The sequence below is a fragment of the Cajanus cajan genome, chromosome 3, assembly GCF_000230855.2.
Source record: "Cajanus cajan strain Asha chromosome 3, NIPB_CcT2T_4, whole genome shotgun sequence".
Lineage (NCBI taxonomy): Eukaryota > Viridiplantae > Streptophyta > Magnoliopsida > Fabales > Fabaceae > Cajanus > Cajanus cajan.
Genome location: NC_138519.1, coordinates 56,335,216 through 56,358,077, shown reverse-complemented (window position 1 = coordinate 56,358,077; position 22,862 = coordinate 56,335,216). Strand labels below are relative to the sequence as shown.

Genomic DNA, 22,862 nt, shown 5'->3' with positions numbered 1-22,862 from the left:
AAAGAATTCTTATAAACTCTCTCATTGAAAAAAATACCTAAAAATAATCTTACACAAGATAGTGATTTATGTTTAATATATAAGAGTTGATATTTTATTATATTTTTTACTAAATTGTACTTTTGGTCTCTCTATTTTTGTCCATCTGTATTTTAGTCTTTTTGTTTTAAAATAGAGACATTTAGTCCCCCTACTTTCAAAAATATAAAATTTTGGTCTTACTATCAATTTGATGTTCATTAATCGTTAAATTTTGACGTTGTTTGATAATCTATCATCACTTTAATAACATGATATTTAGTGATGTTACATATAAAGATAAAAATTAAAAAAAAAATAACATACAAAGTATTTTCTTTTGTATCTATTTACAAGTGATTTGTATTTATTTTATTAATAAAGATTTTATTTCCATTTTTTAGTTTTTTTTTTATTTCTAAATTTCAAAAGTATATGAATAAATGTTAAAAATGATCATCAAATCTCAATTTGATGGGAGGACCAAAATTCTGTAGTTTTAAAATTAGAGAAGCTAAATATCTTTATTTTAAAATAAATAGACTAAAATTGCAAATTAATAAAAATAGAGGGAGCAAAAGTATAATTTAGCAAAAAAAAAATATACTTTTGATCCATCTATTTATTTTTAAGATTCAATTTGCCTCCACTAATTTTAAATGATTCAATTTAATCCTCTAATTTTTAAAAAATACTCAATATTATCCTCCTATTTAAATTAACATTAAATGCATTAATGAAATCAAACGAAAGAATATCTTTTAAAAATTAGATAACTAAATTAAATTATTTAAAAATAGTGAGACCGAATTGGACCATTATTTAAAAATAAATAAATTTACCTAGACAAAAAAGTTTTAGATAATTTTTTATTCAATTTGATTCGATTGTTTTTTAAAATATTTAATTTTATTTTATTATTTTAAAACATTCAATTTGGTTTGACCAAAGGATTAATTAAATTTTTTGTTAAAATCCATTTGAAACTCGTGTATTTTTCGTTAATGTTACGGCAATCATGCCTCTGCATTCAACTTAAACGGATTCACATCTTTAAGAAGCTACTTGTAGTGTAGGTTGTGAGTATTTTAGATGCCAGTGGTGGAAATCCTTTCTAAACATTCACCTATCATTGAATCGGTCTCTATAAGAATAAAATGATTCTTTCGATCGATCACCATTTCATGCTCATGATAATCAAACTCCATTTCTTAGTTAAAAAGAACAATTATCAAACTATTTGAGTTGACACATATGACCTTGTAATTACTCAACTTATTACCTTCTCAATATGTTAAAGATTCATGGACCCACATAGTTGAAACATGTAATGGTAACTTTCAATTTTACAAATCCTATATTATTCAATTCAAGACATGCAACAACAACAATGATGATAATTACCATTGTGATGTTATATCTATAAAATAAGTTGCATTCATTCCCATGCTTAACTTTTAACACGAAGGATATGTTTCTGCCTTTGGCTATATATCCACTTTCCGAACTAATTAAATTGTAGACTAAATGTTTACTGAAACTTAATTGGAAGGAGTACTTAAAACACCAAAGAAAGGATTTGTGATTGCAGAATTCAAGGCAAAACCAGCTGAATTTAGCAGCCTCATGTCAACCTTCTCATGAGAAAGATACAAGAAGTCGCCCGTTCTCTCAAAACCACATAGTTCAAGAAACTCTACACCTCCATTTAAACTTCCAATTCTATCCTGTTAAAAACATGAAGAAAAATCAATTAAGAATTGTGAAAAAATCAAATTTATACCTAAAAATAATTATAATATCAACAAGTGATTTTTTAATCTATAATTTTATTGAACTTTATTCTAACTTTCGAGGAGCCAATTCCCCATCATATATACACTTCGATACCCATATATTTACTTCTTAAAAAAATCTCATGAATGATAGATTTAAATATAAGAAAATCTTAATTAATTTTATCTAATTTAATGTTTTCATCTATGAAATTCCCTCCACTTAAATGACATCATATTTCTAATGATTCTTTATTCTTAATATCAACTTCCAATAAAGGATAGTATGAGAAAAAAATAATTATTTTTAATTGAGATTAATAGAATTAACTAATTTTTTTAACAGTGTGCACATTAGTTTTATTTTTTAATCACATTATTGATACAATGTATCCCCCGAATTTGCTGATAGCTAATTTCTATCAAAAAAAACTTGGAAGGCGACTGACCAACTTTTATTTGGTCTCTCCTTTAAATCATTCTTTTTTTCATACACAAGATACAAACCTGAAATCTTACTTAAGGAAATTGAGTCTAGTATCAGTCACACTAACAATTTATTGGTAGTGTACACATTAGTTAGTTTACTTATATAGTGCCCCAGAAGGAATATATAAATAGAATGTCGTCTAAGGAATAAAAATATTTTAAAAGATAAACTTAAAAATGTATTTTTTTTTATGTATCCAAACTACAATAATAGCAATAAAGTTCAAACTTCAAAATATATTTATTGTTAATGATAAATTAATTTTATCTAAAAATACTAAAAGATAAATTATTCTAAAAGATAAAAATTAGTTTATCTTTTAGAATAATTTTATCCTTAGACAACATTCTTTACGTATATATATACTGGTACACATGTACATAATGTAGCCAATGAGTTGAATATTACCGACTCTATACAGTTATATATTCTTCCTATTTTGCATAATTATCCTTCTTTGAAATATGCAGAATTATCACTTTTAACATTTTTGAAGTAATTATTACAAAAAAAAATTGCAATATATGACAATTTATCATTGGTTGATAGTATTAAAAACTTTAACATTGTTAGAACATTTTAATTAAATTCTATAAATATACTGGTCATGTAACATTGATGAATCCTTGTGTTTGGGTAAACATTTCTAAAAGCACCTCTAGGAGAGAAAAATAGAAGAGAAAATTAAAATAAGTTAATCCATACGCTAATTAATTTGTAGAAGTTTTCTTCTATTACCTTCGCAAATGTCTTTAATTTTAACTCATGCATAAGTTAATTTTAGTTTATGAAAAAAATTAATTTGATTTTTTCCTATTTTTCTCTCCTAGAAGTACTTTTAGAAAAACTTATCCAAACAATCACTTAATACTTATTAAATTCTTCTTTAAGCAAATTTTGTTCTGTAGATAAAGATGTATATTGGATGTAAAATAATTCCAGCACGTACAAAGACTGAATAGAATAGAAAAAGTATAGCAAAGACTCATAAGTTTCAATAGCTCTCAATTTTGGTAAACTTTCAAAACATATTTCCTTTTTGGATATAAAAATGCACATTCAATAATGTTGGAAGTAAAATTTCAAAGCACCAATTCAAGAAGAGTCCAATGCAAGAGATTGAATCCTAAAAAATTTATGTTCATTGAGTGAAGGACTTGGCTGTATCAGATAAGTTCTGAATGAATCTTCAAGAATGTATCTAGTCTACCCTAATGCTTAAACCTTTCCAACTAAAATTGTTTCTTAACCTACCACTTCCCAACAAAAGTGTTCTGTTTAGAAAATTATGCCTTACCTTGAATAGTGGATTACTCAATCGAATTTTCCTGTACTTTTCCTCCTTGGGATTCTTGGCAACATTTCCAACATAGACTATAAGTGTTTGAAAGGCCCTTCTGACTCTTGCATCCTCACCCTATACAGAATTGATACAATAAATATCTTAAGGAAAAAGTAAAGCCTTTGATATCAACATCTATCAGAAAATTAGGATATTAATTGTATTAAGTTGGGAAGGAAAATAATATACATTCATTTTGACTCCTGTCATTATTTTAAATGATGTTCTTATGTGTTATGATCAAATGTACAGATTTATAAAACTTACTCGAAGACTATGCATCAAGCCAAGAGTTAGTTTTGAGTGTGTAATCATGCACACAACCCCTAGATCCATCTGATAGAATGAGACCCTAATTCCTCTTTTAGATCAAAGATCAGTAATGAGTTATGGGAAAGAAGAAATAAGTTTTTCACCTGATGGTTACGCTTAAGATTCCTCAGACATTCTCTCAGCTGCTCAACTTTTGCAGTTGTATAAACAGGCTCTGGCTTCTGCAATTTGAATAGAAGAAAAAATGATCTAAATATTAGACAACTTATAACAACAGGGTAAAAAGGGTTAATGGGAAATTAAAGCAAGGAACTATCAATTTAGTGTATAATAAAATACATCTTAATCATACCTTTTCTTGTTGTATTTCAATAGCTGATGATCTCACAGTTGCTTGGCCCTCTAAATGTAATCCATGTTTAGACCTTCTATTTAACTGTAAAAATATAAAAACATGGAGCCATTTTAGCAATAAAGAGTGCCAAGAGAGATATGTTTAGGGTTTGTTTGGAGAAACTTCTTCAAAAGTACTTATAGGAGGAAAAAAATATGAAGAAAAAATGAAATATGCATAAGCTAATTTGTAAAAATTTTCTTATATAGCTTCTCCAAAAATTAGAAAGAAGCTTATGCATTAATTAGTTTTAGCTTATGACGAAACTTATTTCAATTTTCGTTCATATTTTTTCATTTTAGAAGTACTAATCTAGAAGTTTATCCATACAGACCCTTAGAACAACATTAATTGTAACCCATGGTAGATCCAAGACCCTAAGTCAGTAGGAGTAATTTCTTTCTAAAAAAATAAAAATTAATAACAATAATTATCATACATACGAAAAGAAAAACATAAATGTTGAAAACAGTCACCAATAGGTTCAACATGTAAAATTGAGGGTGCAAAATACAGAATCTTTACCCATATCCTAATAATTTAATTAAAGTGAGGGAATGCATTTGTCCACCCTCAACATAGTGTGAATCCACCACCAATTGTAACCTTTTTCTTTTAGGCTTAAATATGTTCAAACTACCTTTAATTAGGCCGATTTTCAGACTACTACCTAGTAAATTTTTTTTATATTTAAATACCTGACTAATATTTTTGTTTTTTCAATTTAGTACCTGTCAATCTAAATGTCCACCTCACTCTCCACGTCATTGGCCACGTTAGATTTTAATTTTTTAAAAAAAAATTCGTTTCGCGATTTTGGATTTAGGATTTGGTGGATGTGTGGGTGGTTGTGGTGGAGGAGGGGGAACAAGAGGGTTTCATGGTTGAGATTGATAGATGGAATGCTGACTCTACTAGGCTGGATTTCTTGTTTCATATAGGCTCTCCTATAGAAGGTTGCTTGAAGAGGGCTTGGAGAGGGACTTTGGCTAACCCAACACGTCTACCTCAAAAATGGATAAGTGAGGAGAGGGTCTTGCCGGATCATGGTGGAAGCTTTCCTTGGTTGAGCTGTGAACTTCTTATCATCGGTAATAAAGGAAGGGTGAGTGCTCTTACCTTCCCACCACCCGCGGGCCTTCCTTTTATAGAAGGGCTTACCTAATGTAGCACAGGTTCGAACCATAGGGAACCATAGCATGGGAGGATGTCTAATTCTTTTGCAACCGCAAGGCTGACTAATCGTACGTAGTTGGCTCGAATACCCCTTGTTCTGGAAGGCATATGAGTCTGAATGCTATGTTGAAAGTGCAATAGAGAAGGGTGTGAAGGGGTGTGAAGGTGGGGAGGTTGTGGAAGGTGATGGAAGGGAGCATGGTGGAGATGGTGGATATGTAGTTAGAAGTGGAGGATGTGTCGTAGGGTGGTGTGGTGATGAGGATGTGAAGGGAGAAGGATGGTTGGTGAGTGAGGATGAGCTTGCATAGTTCTATGGCGGAGATTAAGTGGCAGTGCATCAACCACGTTATCACTTAATAGAGGAAAACTAATTCCAAGTACTAAATTGAAAAGAAAAAAAAATTCAGATATTTAAAACAAAAAAAAATTAATAAGTAATAATCTGAAAACCAATCTAATTAGAGATAGTTTGAACATATTTAAGTCTTTCTTTTATATTGAACATGCTACTTTCTACTGGTTGATGAGCCACCCTTTTCTTTTATTTGAAGTTCCTTTTTGAGAAAATGTCCAACAATAAAGGGTGTTTATCATTTTATTCTCTGTTTCATGTAAAATGTATTGGAAATACTACCTCCTCATCTTCGTATGCTTTGATAAATACTTGTAACTTAAAAATCCCCCACACAAAATTGAAAGCATTTCTACGCAAAATGGTTACATCTATGGATGAAAATGTGATTGAATCCACTAAAATCAACATCATAATTTTCAAAAACAGAACAGAAAAGATGGACATTTTCTCTCACATGAACAATAAGGAACAGGTAAAGTTGTAAACCCTCTCGTTTTCTCATAAATATATTCTGTTTCTTCTCCCCCATTTCTCGAGTCATAATTACAAGCAATTCCTCAGCATGAAAAACTTTCTCACTATAAGGACTTCCCTACCCTATTGTTAGTTTTTTTTCTTTTTTTCTTTTTTGATCAACAGGAAAGATCCCTATTGTTAGTTTCCTATTAAAAAACAAATATCACACATTTTTTTTACATTAATTTCAATTTATAATAGGAAATTATTGCCTAAATAGAAATCTGGCACTAACAGAACCAAATTCTTTGCAGAAATATAGTTTTTTAAGTTGTTTCATACAACAACAAAAGTCTTACCCGACTAAGTGATGTTTAGTAAAACAATAAACCAAAATGATAAACTTTTTTGCCAGCTTGTCTCACATATCTTCCTGTTATGTTCATTACCAACCAACCACCAAACTGCTATATTTCTTTTAATGAAAGAAAATCTATTTCTGAAAACTGATTCCCTCCCCAAAAGTATCACACACCAGTTTTTAAACTGGATGAACCCTTGTTCTTTTTTTGTTTGTACTAAAGACAACATTTTTCTTACAAAAAAGACATCTTATTTTCATTTGAATGTATTATTAGAAAATAACATTGATAAACAAAAAAGATTCACCTGTGTGTCCATCTGTTATTAATTTTATAGTCTGTTAGATTTTATATTATACAATCTTCATGAAATCAAAGCAAATATTAAGGTACTGTTCTTCATCATGTGTCTCTGAACTAGTATTCTGCATTAGTATCTAATATTAACACAATGAAAACATACTTATTGATACAGTACCATTTAGGGACAGCATCAGAGACTATAGATCATTGTGAAAATGAAATTTGTCAAACCCAACGCAGTATGTCAAAAGTATTAATCCAACAATTCCATATATACATACATACATACATGTATAAATATAAATATATATATATATATATATATATATATATTATTAAAAAACTAGTTCTATACCTTATCCTGCTCCAGTTTCTGGAGAACTTTTTCTCTGGCTCTTTTCTCTTCTTCTTTTTCTGCTTTTCTCAAGGACAAAGTCCTGATTACAGAATAGGACATATACAAGTTTTATTATCTAATCTCATTATAGAAAAAGAAATGAAGCAACTACCGAACATTAAGATACCGTTTTCTTTCATTTTCATCAGCAATTCGCTTTGCCTCAAGGAGTCTCTTACCAGCTTGAATCCTCTCCTACAATTCGAGCATTAAAAAGGATATAAAATCACTGCTGGCAGGTTGAATGTCTAGCTTCTGGACTTAAATCAGAAACCGATAAATAGTAACTATGTTTATGATTACAGAAATCCAACCAGTTCAGTTGCTAGAAACTCTTTAAGATACAATTATAACAGATGCATAAAATATCAATTATTTGTAAACCAAAGATACGTTATAGAAACTAACAATCTCAAAGATATAAAGAGGAGCAAAAACTTCTATAACATATTTGAGTTATGAACTCAATTTTTCACACCTTGAAAATGTTAAGGCAAGTTTTTAAATACTGAAGCTAACTAACCCCTGGTTGGGTAATTCAAAAGCAAATAATGGCTAAGTTAATAAGTAAAAATAATTTGGCAGTAGAAACAATTTTTTTTTAGATAAGCAACATTTAACCAAACTTACTAGTAAAACTGAAAATTGTAGAGCCTTTAAAATATTTCCATGATTGTTGGAAAAATCTTAACTTCCAATTGAAGGCAAAGGAATTGCCACTAAAGCATATCTTGTGGAGATTTGGAACTAAATTTATTGTGCAGCCATGGAAACAAGAAATTCCAAAATGGTCCAAGGCATAAACATCACTATAAACTGCTGCATCCTCCAATACCAGCAAAAGGACTATTAACTGTTATGTTGGTGGAAAACCAGCACACTATGCTGCACAATTCAGATGGGAAAAGAAACAACCTGTTTCTGCCAAAGACAACCTGGTCAAGACATGATGTAATTGTGGCAATTGTTTCCAAGATCAATCTTGTGGTTGAGTAGAAATCTAGGTTGCACTCCAGAGTCCAGACTACCAAGTATATCTGTCCAACAGAAATGCCATTGCTTCCCATAGTGTTGTGGAAAAAGGAGACGAATGTGAGTTCTAAGGAAACTCTAGAATTGCTAGTGTTCTTGATAAAGGAAAGGTTAATTTAAAATTGATAGGCCCTTAATTCAGGGAGAAGGCCCAAATGTATTTTTGTCCAATAATCATCCTAAGCCTCTAATTTGGAGAGTATACACGAGAAAGAAAAAGAGGGGAGCAATAAGTAGTAGCCAGCTGGCATAGAAGGTTTGGTGTGTGAGCATAATCCTGTTATATAGGAATTGTTGAGGAGAGAGGGAGGGGGGAATCTTTTGGTGGTTTTGTAACAGAGGCATTTGTGCACTCTAAGAGGAGCACTACTCTAGGCAGAGATTTATTCAATTCTCTGAGTAACGATTTTCAATTCAATAATTAATACATACCTCATCATCCCTCTCTTTACCATTTTCACTCCTCTCTTCTAATACTTTTACATTCATCAATTTTTATTGTTTCTAGTTTCCTAACAAAAACTCTATGGGAAAATCTTCTTTTTTAATTATGTTTTCTGTGTGTTTAATATTTGTTACAATTTGGTGTCAGTATCTTAGCAAAGCAGGTGTTAAAGATTTTAATATGATAAATTTGTATTCTCTAAATGTGCATTAGTGGATGAAGGGTATCATAATAGCAGTTACTTTTTGTTGAATGTTTTAGAAACTAAAAGAAAGTTAGTGATAATGGATGATTACAATGTAAGATAATTATCTCTCATGTGAGAAATATGTGATGTATAAAGGGACTAATAAATAAATAATTAAATAATTAGGGACTAAATCATAAATGGGTTTAATGGAACAGTTTTGATAATAATTGTTATTTGATGGGAATAACGATCTTTAGGGATTATAAATATCCACTAATATGAAACAAGATTGACATCCCTGACAGAAAGTATTCTCTCAAACCCTAGTCATCACGAAAGATAGAGAAAGTAGAAAAAAGAGTCAAAGGGAGTGAAATTTTGATTCTCTTCTCAAGAAGATCAAAGTACTCTAAGAATCAAAAGAGATTTCTATTATGGAGAAAAGTACATACTATTTCTTATTATTATGTGAGTATCATAAATTTCAAAGATCCTTTTAATTTTCTATAATTGATGTATTAGAAAATCATAGAACTTATATACAAATTTTTAAATTTACCCATATATTTGTGGATGTATGCTTTGAAAACTGTCATCTATTTATTAAATAGGATTCCTAATAAGGCAATTTCAAAGACACTTTTTGAATTGTGGACCGGTAGGACACCTAGTTTAAGGCACCTGCATGTTTGGGGTTGCCAGGCAGAAATAAGGATTTATAATCCACAAGAAAAGAAATGAGATGCAAGAACAATCAGTGGATATTTCGATTGGTTATCTAGAAAAATCAAAGGGGTATATGTTTTATTGTCCTAATCATAATATGAGAATTGTTGAAACTAGAAATGCAAGGTTTATTGAAAATGGTGAAGTCAATGGGAGTACAAGTCCACAAAAATGGAAGTCAAAGGGAGTAAAATTATATTTTTAATTCTGTATGTTGATGATATCTTGCTTGCAACTAATGATCTTGGTCTTCTTCATGAGATAAAGAAGTTTCTCTCTAATAACTTTGAAATGAAAGGTATAGGCGAGGCAAGTTATGTGATAGGAATAGAAATATTCTGAGATCACAACAACTATTAGGCTTGTCTTAGAAAGCATATATCAATAAAGTACTAAAGAGATTCAGGATGGAAAAGTGCTTAGCATCGCCCATTCCAATTCAGAAAAGAGATAAGTTTAGTTTCACTCAATGTCCTAAAAATGACTTGGAACGAAAATAAATGGAAGCAATTACGTATGCATCAGTTGTTGGGAGTATCATTTATGCTCAGATCTGTACTCAACCAGATATAGGCTTTGCAAATGCAATGTTTTGCAGATACCAAAGTAATCCGAGAATAGAACATTGGAAAGCTACAAAGAAAATTCTGACAGGGAACAAAGTGTCACATGCTTACATATAAGAGGTCTAATCACCTTAAGGTGATTGGATATTCAGACTCTGATTTTGCTGGATGTGTGGATTCAATAAAATCCACCCTTGGCTATGTATTTCTTTTAGCTGGAGGAGCAATATCGTGGAAAAGTGCAAAACAAACAGTCATTGTTTCATCGACTATGAAAGCTGAATTTGTAGCATGTTTTGAGGCTGCAATTTAGGCTAATTGATTGTGGAACTTTATTTCAGAACTTGAAATTGTCAACAGTATTGTTAAGCCGCTAAAAATGTATTATGACAATTTTGTAGCAGTATTTTTTTCTAAGAACGACAAGTACTCTAAGGGTACTAAGCATATGGAGTTAAAGTACTTTGCCGTGAAGGAAGAAATTCAGAAAAAAAGAGTGTCAATAGAATATATTAGCACAAACCTTATGATAGCTAACCCTTTAAAAAAGGGATTATCGCCCAAAACATTTATTGAGCATGTTAAAAATATGGGCATTATTGTTACTAATGATTGATGAGTATCATGTTTATTTATATTAAGTGTTTGACATTTTGAGCTCATTAATGATATATTTTTTAGTACATGTTCTCTATGGTTTTATGCATATTTGTATTAAAATAATGTAAACAAGTGTTATCTTGAATAAAGATATTATGTTGGACCAATTATGTGATCCTTATTAATGATCATATTAAGAAAAAGACTTGTTTGTAGTACATGGAAGGGACTATGTCAATTAAATGATGTACAACCGCCATGATTCAAATTATTTCATATTTTTAATTATGAAATTATGATGAACCCAATGTATAAAATGATTTAGTCATTTTAATGCACATTATGTTAATTTAATTTATTTATTTATTTGTCCATTATGAGAAATGCCACATGAGCCAAATGGGAGAATGTAAGATAATTATGTTTCATATGAGAAACATGTGATGTATAAAGGGATTAATAAATAAATAATTAAATAATTAAATAATTAGGGACTAAATCATAAATGGGCTTAATGGAGCAATTTTTATAATAATTGTTATTTGATGGGAATAACGATCTTTAGAGATTTTAAATATCCACTAATATGAAACAAGGTCCACATCCTTGACAGAAAGTATTCTCTCAAACCCCAACCATCACGGAAGATAGAGAAAGTAGAAAAAAGAGTCAAAGGGAGTGAAATCTTAGTTCTCTTCTCAAGAAGATCAAAGTACTCTAAGGATCAAAAGAAATTTATATTATGGAGAAAGGTACATACTATTTCTTATTGTTATGTAAGTATCATGAATTTTAAAGATCCTTTTAATTTTCTATAATTGATGTATTAGAAAATCATAGAACTTATATACAAATCTCTTAATGAATTTATAGCTCATTTGTTATGTGCTTGACTACAGTGTGTTGATGCTGATGCGGGATGCCTCTATGAGAGCCTAAGAAAACTTTCTAAAGCACTCATATAAAGCCCAGGTAATGATGCAAGCTCAAAATACTCTTAGGCTATTTCATGCTTTGGTGGTGGTGACATATTCTTAAACTCAATGCTTTAAGCAATACAAGCCTATTTTATTTCTTATTACATCTTATATTGCTACTCATTATTTATAATTTTTATAACATATACCAATTGAATATGGTGCTAAAAAACTAGTTTCATTTCAATCATCCAAGGAAACTTTATGAAACAAAAGGGTCAATACCCTTAGAATAGTGAATTTGAGTCTAACTCAACCCTACAAAACCGACTTGAAAGGTGAGAATTGTTCTCCACTTATATGCTCTTTAATTGTCTTATCTCTAGTCGATGTGGGACTTGAGTTTTTTTCCAATACACCCCCTCACGTTTAACACTATTGGGCTTGGTACATGGATAAATGGTAGGTGACCCTTTCTAATGATTTACGATAGCTCTGATACCAATTTAAAATAATAGATTGGAGTCTAACTCTGCAAAACCGACTTGTAATGTAAGGATTGTTCTTCGCTATGTACTCTTTAATTGTCTTATCTTTAGTCAATGTGAGATTTGAGTTTTTTCTCAATAAATACATAATTTGATGGTATATGGACATCACCCCAGGCTTTTCAAACCAATGATAAGTTTCTAGTTAAATAAATGTTGTAATTCCAACAAATTTTCGTGTTGTTTTATGATAAATTAAGCACTTAATTCTTAAGAAAGGGACTCTTAAATGCTTCATGGTTTTCTATGAGAAAAATTGCAAGAGCTATAAAATAGTATATTATTTTGAAAAGAAAATGGTTTCATGTTTGGCTAAAATGTAGTGAGGAAGGGAAGTAAAAGGAATAGCACATATGGAGCTTGTTAGAATAAACTTCTCCAAAAACACTTCTAGGAGAGAAAAATTAAAAAGCAAAATGAAAATGAGTTTCTCCATTAGTTAAAAGTAGTTCATGTATGAGTTAAAAAAAAGACTTTGCAAAAGTTAATAGGAGAGAGCTTCAATAAACTAGCATATGCATAAGCTAATTTTAGCTCATGGAGAAACTCATTTCATTTTTTCTTCTTAATTTTCTTTCTTAAAAGTGTTTTTGGAGAAATTTACCTAAACAAACCCACCGTTAAGTTTGGAGTTGGAGCATAACCAAATGCTAAGCTAGCAAGGAAAAGTAGGAGATGGAGATTCTATTCGGAACAGAAAAAAAAAATAGTTGAATAAAAGAGGGAAGAATAAGGAGTGTAAGTTGGCATAAATTGGGAGGAAAAGGGAAAAGTTTGGACCAAAGGTTCATTGCATTCTATAGAAATTTATATTTATCTTTTAATTTCTGCAATTTTCTGCTCTTGTAAAGAGCTAGTCTTCATTGTTTATATCAGTAAAAATCAGTTCTTAACATATACTTATGTTGCATAAACCAGGACAATATATACTTAGGTAGACAGCAAAATCTAGAGATAGTAGTTATTTTGCTTGAAAAAATATTGAATTAATCTACCTTCTCCCTTTCTCTCTCCAATCTTTTTTCTTCCTCCTGTTTCCTGTTACCCTCTTGTACCCTACAACAGTGAAAGATCAGTGAAAAAAGGAAGCAGCCAGAAGAAACAGAAATCTTTGTTGGAAGTTGTCTTCAAATTATAGCATCATATGAAATATTTATTACCTTTAGTTTCAACATTTGATAGACATTTTCAACATGCCAAAAAGAAACAACTTCTCACATAATGCAAACAAAATCTAACTTCTACAAAAATAGTGGGCAATGTCACAAAACCTTAAATTCTGAGCTTTGATTCTCATTTCTTCTGTGATAGGGAATGATTCGGAAGAATCTATATCAATGTCTACATCTACCTGTTGAAATGTAAAATAGTTCAGATATAATGTTCAGAATGGTTTTAAAATGCAGTTGCAATGATGCTTATGGTTGTGTGTGAATATCTACCAAACCACAATATTGCAATACTTTCACAATATTGTGGTGCCAACACAGTTTCAGATACCTTTCAAACCACACTATTGCAGTCACTATTGTGGTTGTTAATTGTTGAGTTTAATTATCACTCCCTGACTGGGAAAGCTAATTTAGATGATAGAAACTAGGTTTAAATTCAATAAGAATTTTCAGTTCATCCCAGCTCATCAACATAAATGTAACTTTAATTTAGACCAATAATGTAGTTAATTAGAACATAATAAGCATATTCCTTTCCAAATGTAAATTTTATTGCATAGCCAGGCATGATGCCACACCCTAATTATTTAAGAATGCTTAAGAGGAGGAGACCAGTATGCACCTGATTAAAAATTAAATAGGAAATACATACAACAAAAGAAAATATAAGAAAACTAAAATGGGGTATGATATTATACCAATGGCATCTCATCAATATCAATGTCATTCTCATGATCAATTATCCAATTTATGGCATCCTCTAAGCTCGTATTTCCTAGTAAAGCAAAACATCTGTATTTGAGGAAATATACATGAATGGCAAAAAAACATACCTTAAAGAACTTGAGAGAACTATAATACACAATTTTTCTGTGATAGAAATAAAATTACAAAACTGTGAAAACTATAAACCAAATCGTGTTGCATTAAAATGAAGTAATGTTACATGATAGAAATATTTAGTGTTACACGTGAAGATTTGACCTTTAAATTTAAGACTAAAACTAACTCCAGCTAGAAGGTATATGGAGCCTTTAAACTACAAAAGCTTCTTGAATCTGCTGAATTAGTTATTCTTATTCTCCATATATGCACACATTCATACAAACAAATGCATTGAACAGAAATGTGTGTATAGTGTACATATGTGACTTGGGGTTCATGTTATCAGTTTCCCTTATTGCAACTGTTTTAGACATGTCAAGGTAAGGGTTTATAAGCACTATAAGATCCAATTCAGATTAAAGAAAATTTAATGATTTTCTATTAAAAAGAAACATTTTTTTTGCCAACCTATTTCTCTATTGACTATTGTAACTCACATTGAAGAGGCCTATAAAACTAGCTGATGAAGTCCTAATTAAGGAATGATCTTTCGGATCACATAATTGTTGGGAAAGAAAGCAGAAACATGTTAATAAAACCAGCCATTTAGGCGGATCCAGCCATATAGGCGGCAACAAATAAATAAAACTAGCTAGATGATGATAGACAAAGAAAGAAAAGAAAGTAGACAACACAAGAATTTTACGTGGTTCACCCTTACACTAGGGCTACATCCACGGGACCAACTCCGAAAATATTTTATTACCACCTTCCACAAATTGTGGGAATACAGAACTCTTCACTCAACAAACACTCACTCTACAAGAGGAAACTTGTGTTTTTGAGTAATTTCTGAGTTGATTTACAAGTGAAATGGGGAGGCCTATTTATAGTTGAAGCTCCAAGGACAATCTCGTAAATATCCTAAAGCTTAGGGGCAAAATCGTAATTTTCCCTTTTGATTTTTTTCTTCTCCACCGAAAGATCTTTTGTCTTGTTTTGGTGGCTGGATTCTTCTACAAATCTCCCCCTCCAGCCATATTTTCCAAACATTCTAAACAGTCATTCCGACAAGCTCGATACATTGTCTGAGCTTTTCTCTGGTCACATTCTTTGTTAGCATATCAGCAGCATTTCTATCTGTATGAATCTTCTTTAACTGGAATAACTGTTTTTCAATGGCCAATCTAATCCAGTGATATCTTACATCAATATGTTTGGTCCGAGAATGATACATAGTGTTCTTGCTCAAGTCTAAAGCACTTTGACTATCGCAATAAACTATGTATTCCTCTTGCTTCAACCCTAATTCTTGAAGAAATTTCTTCATCCACAACATCTCCTTTCCAGCTTCAGTAGCCGCAACATATTCTGCTTCAGTTGTGGATAAGGAAATGCATTTTTGCAACTTAGATTGCCATGATATAGCTCCCCCTGAAAAAGTAAATATATATCCTGAAGTGGATTTTCTATCATCAAGGTCTCCAGCCATATCTGCATCTGTATAGCCTTCAAGAATTGGTTTGGCTCCTCCAAATCTTAAACACAGTTTGGATGTTCCTCTCAAGTATCTCAAGATCCATTTTACTGCTTCCCAATGTGTCTTCCCGGGATTTGATAAATACCTACTCACGACGCCAACAGCATGAGCGATATCTGGTCTTGTACACACCATAGCATACATTAAGCTTCCGACTGCTGAAGAGTATGGAATTGTTGACATTTTCTCCCTTATTATTGGACATGATCCCTTGCTGAGTTTGAAATGCCCAGCAAGTGGTGTAATAACAGGCTTAGCATTTTTCATATTGAACCTCTCTAGAACCCGTTCAATATATCTTTCTTGTGATAACCACAATTTTCCTGCTTTCCTATCTCTGATGATGTCCATTCCTAAGATATGCTTTGCTGCGCCCATGTCCTTCATGTCAAATGCCTTTGACAATTCTACTTTCAGATTTTTGATCATTTGAACATCTTGGCCTACAATTAGCATATCATCCACATATAGGAGAAGGATAAGGAATTTACCATTTGGATATCTGTTGATATACACACAAGGATCTGCATCTGTTCTTTTGAAACCTTGACTCTTTATGAATGAGTCAAACTTCTTATACCATTGTCGTGGAGCTTGTTTTAATCCATACAAGCTCTTTTTCAACTTGCAAACCATATCCTCTTTTCCTTTGACCTCAAAGCCTTCAGGTTGCTCCATATAGATCTCTTCATCTAAATCACCATGCAAAAATGCTGTCTTTACATCAAGCTGCTCCAACTCCAGATCCATGCTTGCTACTAGTCCTAGTATGACTCTGATAGAACACATTTTAACAACTGGAGAAAAAATTTCTTCAAAGTCAATACCTTGCTTTTGGCTGAAACCCTTTACCACGAGTCTCGCTTTATGTCTGACTAGCTTATCACCATCTTTCTTTAGTTTGAATACCCATTTATTTTTGAGTACTCTTCTTCCTTTTGGCAGCTGTACTAATTCATATGTATTGTTCCTTTTTAAAGAATCCATCTCCTCTTGCATTGCCTTCACCCAGCAGCCTTTGTCTTTATGAGACTGCACTTCTTGGAAGCTTTCAGGCTCTCCCTCATCAGCAATGAGGATGTATTCAGAACTGGGGTACTTTGTAGATGGTTGGCGTTCTCTGGTAGATCTTCTTATTTGTGGTTCTACTTGCCCAGAGGTATAGGATGGCTCCCCCTGCTCATTAGCCTCTGTATCAGGTACAACAACTTCTTCATCTACGCTTTCTTCATCCCCAAAAACTGGCTCTTCTGTCTCATGTTCTGGTTCTTGGGTTTGTCTTCCATCAGTGGCATATTCTGATGGAACATGAGATGTTGGATTAACACCATCTTTCATAGGTTTTGCAGCTTCCCCACCTTTTAGATCTTCTATCGTCTCGTGCTCATGGAATATTACGTCTCTGCTTCTGACAATTCTCTTCCTTTCTGGATCCCATAGCTTGTAACCAAATTCCTCATTTCCGTATCCAACAAAAACACAAGGAATGGCTTTATCATCCAGCTTTGATCTTTGTTCCTTTGGCACGTGCATAAATGCTTTGCAGCCAAAGACTTTCAGATGAGAGTAACTTACTTCTTTTCCTGCCCAAACTCTCTCTGGAATATCAAAACCCAATGGTACTGATGGTAATCTGTTGATGAGATAGACAGCAGTCTGTACAGCTTCTCCCCAAAATGGCTTTGGTAGTTTAGCCATTCTGAGCATACATCGTACCTTCTCCACAATTGTACGATTCATCCGTTCTGCAATGCCATTGTGTTGAGGTGTGCCAGGAACAGTTTTCTCGTGACGAATACCATACTTGGAGCAATAATCTTTAAACTCCTTTGAGATGTATTCTCCACCATTATCTGTTCGGATACACTTCAACTGTTTTCTTGTTTCCCTTTCTACCATGGCATGAAACTGCTGAAAACATTGGAATACCTGACTTTTTGCTTGTAGCAGGTATACCCATGTCTTTCGTGAAGCATCATCAATAAATGTGACAAAGTATTTATTGCCACCAAGTGATTCTACCTCCATGGGACCACATACATCAGAATGTACTAGCTCCAACTTATTCTTTTTCCGATTGGAGCTCTTTTTGAATGATACTCTATGATGCTTACCGAATACGCAATAATCACAAGGGTTCAAAAAATCTCCTTTGGCTTGAGGAATAAGGGACTGCTTGGCCAAAAGTTGTAATCCTTTCTCACTTATGTGCGCCAGTCGTCTGTGCCATAAATTAGGTGAAGCATCATTTTCCACTGCATTTAGTTGTCCTTTACACACCTTTACATATGTCTTGTAAAGCGTGCAACATAACTTCCCTTTTGCTACCACCAAGCTTCCCTTGGTGAGTTTCCATCTGCCACCTTTCATGGAATGTTCATATCCTTCCTTGTCCAGCACATTCACAGAAATCAGGTTCAAACGTATATCTGGAATATGCCGCACATCTTTTAGTATTAATGTGCACCCAACACCAGTTTGTAAGTGGATGTCACCAATTCCCACTATTTGTGAAGTACTTTTGTTCCCCATGTTCACGTGGCCAAAATCTCCTTTTCTGTAGGTGGTAAAGTATTCCCTCTTGGGAACACAATGGTATGAGGCAGCCGAGTCGATAATCCATTCCTCATCTGGTTCTGCAATATGACAACACTCTCCTTGATTACATAAGAGTGTTATTTCATCATCACTGGCTGATGTTGTTGCTGCAGTATTTCTGTCATTTGCCTGATTCTTGTCCTGGATCTCCTTCTTCAAGAATCTACAATTTTTCTTGAGATGGCCTGGCTTGCCACAGTTGTAGCAACTGCGTCTTTCCCTGGACTTGGAATGATCTCTATGGCCTCTTGGTGTTCTGCTTTTACTTCGACTCCTGCGTTCTGTGACAAGAGCATGAGTCTCATTTTTGGCAACATCTCTTCTTCGGATCTCCTCATTGAGTATGCTATTTCTTACCATATTCAATGATACTTTGCCTTCTGGTGCAGAATTACTTAAGGATACCACTAAAGTATCCCAACTGTCTGGTAATGACCCCAAGAGTAGCAATGCTTGCATCTCATCTTCAAGCGTTAAGCCTGCTGAAATTAGTTGCATGACTAGGCCTTCGAAGTCATTCAGGTGCTCCGCTACGGCTCGTCCTTCTTGTAGTTTCAAATTCATGAGCTTTCGCATCATGAATATTTTTGATTGAGCATTCTTTGTCTCGTACATACTCTCTAGCTTCCTCCAAAGAACTTGGGGATCTGTTTCTTTGGACACTTGATTATAGAGAGTAATATCTACCCATTGACGAATGGTACTTAAAGTCTTCTTCTTTAATTTCTTCCAATCACCATCAGACATCTTTTCGGGTTTCGATCCATCGCCTTCAATTGGATCGTAAAGATCCAATAAATTAAGACGATCCTCCATCATTGACTTCCACAATGAATAATTTGTTGCCGTCAATTTCACCATGGTGCCTATATTGCTCTCCATGACTTATCTGCTTCTTGTTCTGCCTTCTCGGATCGCTTCTGCACACTTCCGCCAAATTGGTGACGCAGACCAATTTGTACTATTCACTATTCACGTAAATAGTATTATTTTTTTTTTACACAAAATACTATTTACATGAACAGTACTCTCGCCAGCTGTTTAGCAGAAACAACCGGCTCTGATACCAGTTGTTGGGAAAGAAAGCAGAAACATGTTAATAAAACCAGCCATTTAGGCGGATCCAGCCATATAGGCGGCAACAAATAAATAAAACTAGCTAGATGATGATAGACAAAGAAAGAAAAGAAAGTAGACAACACAAGAATTTTACGTGGTTCACCCTTACACTAGGGCTACATCCACGGGACCAACTCCGAAAATATTTTATTACCACCTTCCACAAATTGTGGGAATACAGAACTCTTCACTCAACAAACACTCACTCTACAAGAGGAAACTTGTGTTTTTGAGTAATTTCTGAGTTGATTTACAAGTGAAATGGGGAGGCCTATTTATAGTTGAAGCTCCAAGGACAATCTCGTAAATATCCTAAAGCTTAGGGGCAAAATCGTAATTTTCCCTTTTGATTTTTTTCTTCTCCACCGAAAGATCTTTTGTCTTGTTTTGGTGGCTGGATTCTTCTACAATAATACCATTTAAATTATACAGCTGTATGGAAAAGTATAAGACTTATTTTGTGTAACAAAGTTTGCTTCTTCTCTATATATATTTATTTGGACCAAGACAGGCATGTATGGCCTAATGCAGATGCAATACTAAGGTACCTAATGAGGAAACCAACTTGTCAATAGAGAACTGAAAATTACGTCATCTTCAGTCAAAGCATTAGTGTTTTCCTTAGAAGGAAAGGCTAAAGTGAAGTTACAAAGTATAGCATTGTGCATAACACTTGCTAAATACACCCCTTCTTAATTTCTATCAACCTATAAGGAAAATAACACCTCTTTGCCTCAGTAACTCTTAAATTCCCTGAAGCCTGTCTCAATCTATATATGAGCTGTGATACTTACGGTGATGAATTGATGATAGAGTGACCTAATGAGTTAAAATAAACTTTAAGATTGGTGAAACTCAATCTTAAGTAACATTAAATAACTTCTAGTTGATTAAACAAGTAGAATATTTAACTAACAGTAAGGAATAAAATAACCAGTAGAATATTAAGTAACTTCTAGTTGATTAAACAAGTCACATTTAAAAGCAAGGTAAACAAACCAAACCACCTTGCACAGTGCACATAACTTCCATGCCTAAATATCTTAATTTATTCATATAATAAATTAACAGACCAGAATAATGAAGTGCTCTGGTTGCTCGTGCCTTTGGAAATCCCATTACTTCAAGGTCTTCAAGCAATTTTTCGTTCACTTTTGGAACAGCCATTTTTATAAAATAAAATGATAAACTGCAAAAAAAAGAAAGAAAAAAAAAATCATTTATTCTTGTAAAATCTAATAGTTCATACAGGTTGCCTCTCATACTCATTAAGACTCCAAGATTATGAGTTGTTCAAGTTTGTTGAATGAATAAGATAACATAATCCCTTCTCAGAATAAATTTATTCTAGATAAAGAAGTTGAAAACCACCCTCTCAACCCACATTACAATTCCTGGATAAATGGTTTTAATTTGTGGTTATTGTGTAACTTCTTTGTGTATATTGAAATTATAGAAAAATTTGAAACTGCAATTATAGTTGCTATAGGATTGCAAACCCCAACTATGGCTGTAGACCATGATTTAAAACAATGCCTCGATGGACATTAGCAATTTTATGGAACCACAATAAAGTGCCAACAAATCCTCATATATAGTGCTTAAGGGAGGTTGGCTATATGGATCAAACCAGGCCATCCAAATTATCAAAAACCAAATTTTAAATGTAATGTCATTTTCAGTGAGCTATAGTGTATGAAAGAAAAATCATAGATGAAAGAAAGATTCAAAAGCATGGGGGGAAATCCAGCAACTGATGAACAATGATTTGGGACATTAAGCATTTAAATGAAAATAAAATGTGGCATAGAAGTTGAAGACTTGAAATACCGTTTTCAAGTGGTAGGGTGTTTGGTGGTGATGTAGAAGACAATTAAGGAAGCTCTGAAATGGTATAAATCTGTTCAAAATTCTTCCAGTGATTTCAAGCTAAAACCCACCATGCAAGCAACTACAACTTGAAATACTATGGAAGAAGATTCTTTCACTGCTGCGACCAAATTCTGGGATTTTCTGAACTTTCTTTTTATTTGTTTCTTTTGCCATCAACATTCTCATTCTTTTCCTTTTGGTTTGCTTGTTTACTATGAAAGGAACTTTGTTCCATGCATTCTATTGAAGCAACCCTTTCTGAAGGTAACTAGAATAAAGTTTTCATGTTCTTGAAGCAGAACAGTACTTGCTAGAAGCTCCGATCAAAGAGCCTTGGCACCTGTCCTGAACCTGCATGGGACTTAAATCAATTAAATTTTTTCTTAAAAAAAAAAAAAAAACGAAAACTCCGATCGAAGCAAATTAATAAATTCAGCTGGAGTTAGGTTAATTTATTTGGTTATAATGAATTTTATTCCGTTTGGTTAACAATTATTTGTCATGAACCCTTTTGTCTAAAGTTTCAAATAATAAGTTGGTTGAATTTACTTATTTTTTTAATTTTATAAAACACAGCATAAATATTTATAAAAATAAAAAAAATACTATACAGAATTATTTTTGGGACATTTCAAACTGGGTTTTACATTAACTGTTCTTGTTATTTCCTTTAACTTCATATTTATTTGAAAAATTAATACTTTTTTTTAGAATTGTAACTATTACTTTTATAATTGTTTTAATTATATCCCTCCAATAAATTAGTATAATTTTATTGATCGAGTGTTTTTTTTTTTTAGAAGGGTAAAACTTCAAAGTAACACTTTAGTCTTTGAAAATATAAAAATTCAAAAATAATTCATAAAAGTGTAAAATATTATTTAGTTTAGTCTGATATATATCAAAATACTTAAAATTTAAAAGAAATCTATTAAGATAATTAAAATTAATTTTTAATATTTATTTTTGACAAGAATAGACTAAAAACATAAAATATACTTGATAACTACCTAAATTCATTAGAAGATATATTGTTGATGATACTCTATAGGTGATATTGGTATTTAACACTCAAAGACTTTGTACAATTATGCATAAAATTTAGAATAAGAGAAAGATAATTTCAGGGTTGAATTGCTCTTTATTTTATTAATTTTTTTTCTATTATTCTCTACAATACATTCATATATTTATAAACTGAAATAAATCTTACAATGTTATAACAATAACAAATGTGAGTCACATGTACTACTAAACGTGACTTATGACAGCACATGTAATTCCTAGGAATTTTTCTTCGAAGAAGGGTGTTTAGAAGTTTTTTTAACTTCTTATCATTTTTATTTATTATAATTATTTATAAATTAA

General features: G+C 32.3%; 1 protein-coding gene across 2 annotated transcripts; it reads right to left on the bottom strand.

The window, feature by feature from the left end:
• Positions 1–1,333: 1,333 nt before the first annotated feature.
• LOC109787719 (uncharacterized) lies at positions 1,334–21,835 on the bottom strand. 2 transcript variants are annotated; one of them, XM_083070991.1, is made up of 11 exons: positions 21,453–21,835; positions 20,696–20,811; positions 14,239–14,315; positions 13,640–13,719; positions 13,364–13,424; positions 7,472–7,539; positions 7,303–7,384; positions 4,251–4,334; positions 4,042–4,119; positions 3,581–3,700; positions 1,334–1,745 (listed from the first exon to the last, which is right to left on the bottom strand). In XM_083070991.1, exons 2-11 carry the CDS (start codon positions 20,787–20,789, stop codon positions 1,560–1,562), a joined length of 930 nt encoding a protein of 309 aa, XP_082927117.1. In that variant the 5' UTR covers positions 20,790–20,811; positions 21,453–21,835; the 3' UTR covers positions 1,334–1,559. The 2 variants fall into 2 exon arrangements, with proteins under 2 accessions (XP_082927117.1, XP_082927118.1); XM_083070992.1 differs by lacking the exons at positions 13,364–13,424; positions 13,640–13,719; positions 14,239–14,315; positions 20,696–20,811; positions 21,453–21,835 and adding an exon at positions 8,280–8,668.
• Positions 21,836–22,862: the final 1,027 nt, after the last annotated feature.

What these genes read in the sequence shown, in the direction of transcription:
- LOC109787719 (XM_083070991.1), bottom strand. Translation starts at nt 20,789, where the DNA reads ATGGCTGTTCCAAAAGTGAACGAAAAATTGCTTGAAGACCTTGAAGTA. An exon ending in ATCAAAGCTCAGAATTTAAG is followed by an intron (nt 13,425 to 13,639) that starts GTTTTGTGACAT and finishes TCACTGTTGTAG; the next exon opens with GGTACAAGAGGGTAACAGGA. An exon ending in TGAGTAATCCACTATTCAAG is followed by an intron (nt 1,746 to 3,580) that starts GTAAGGCATAAT and finishes TGTTTTTAACAG; the next exon opens with GATAGAATTGGAAGTTTAAA.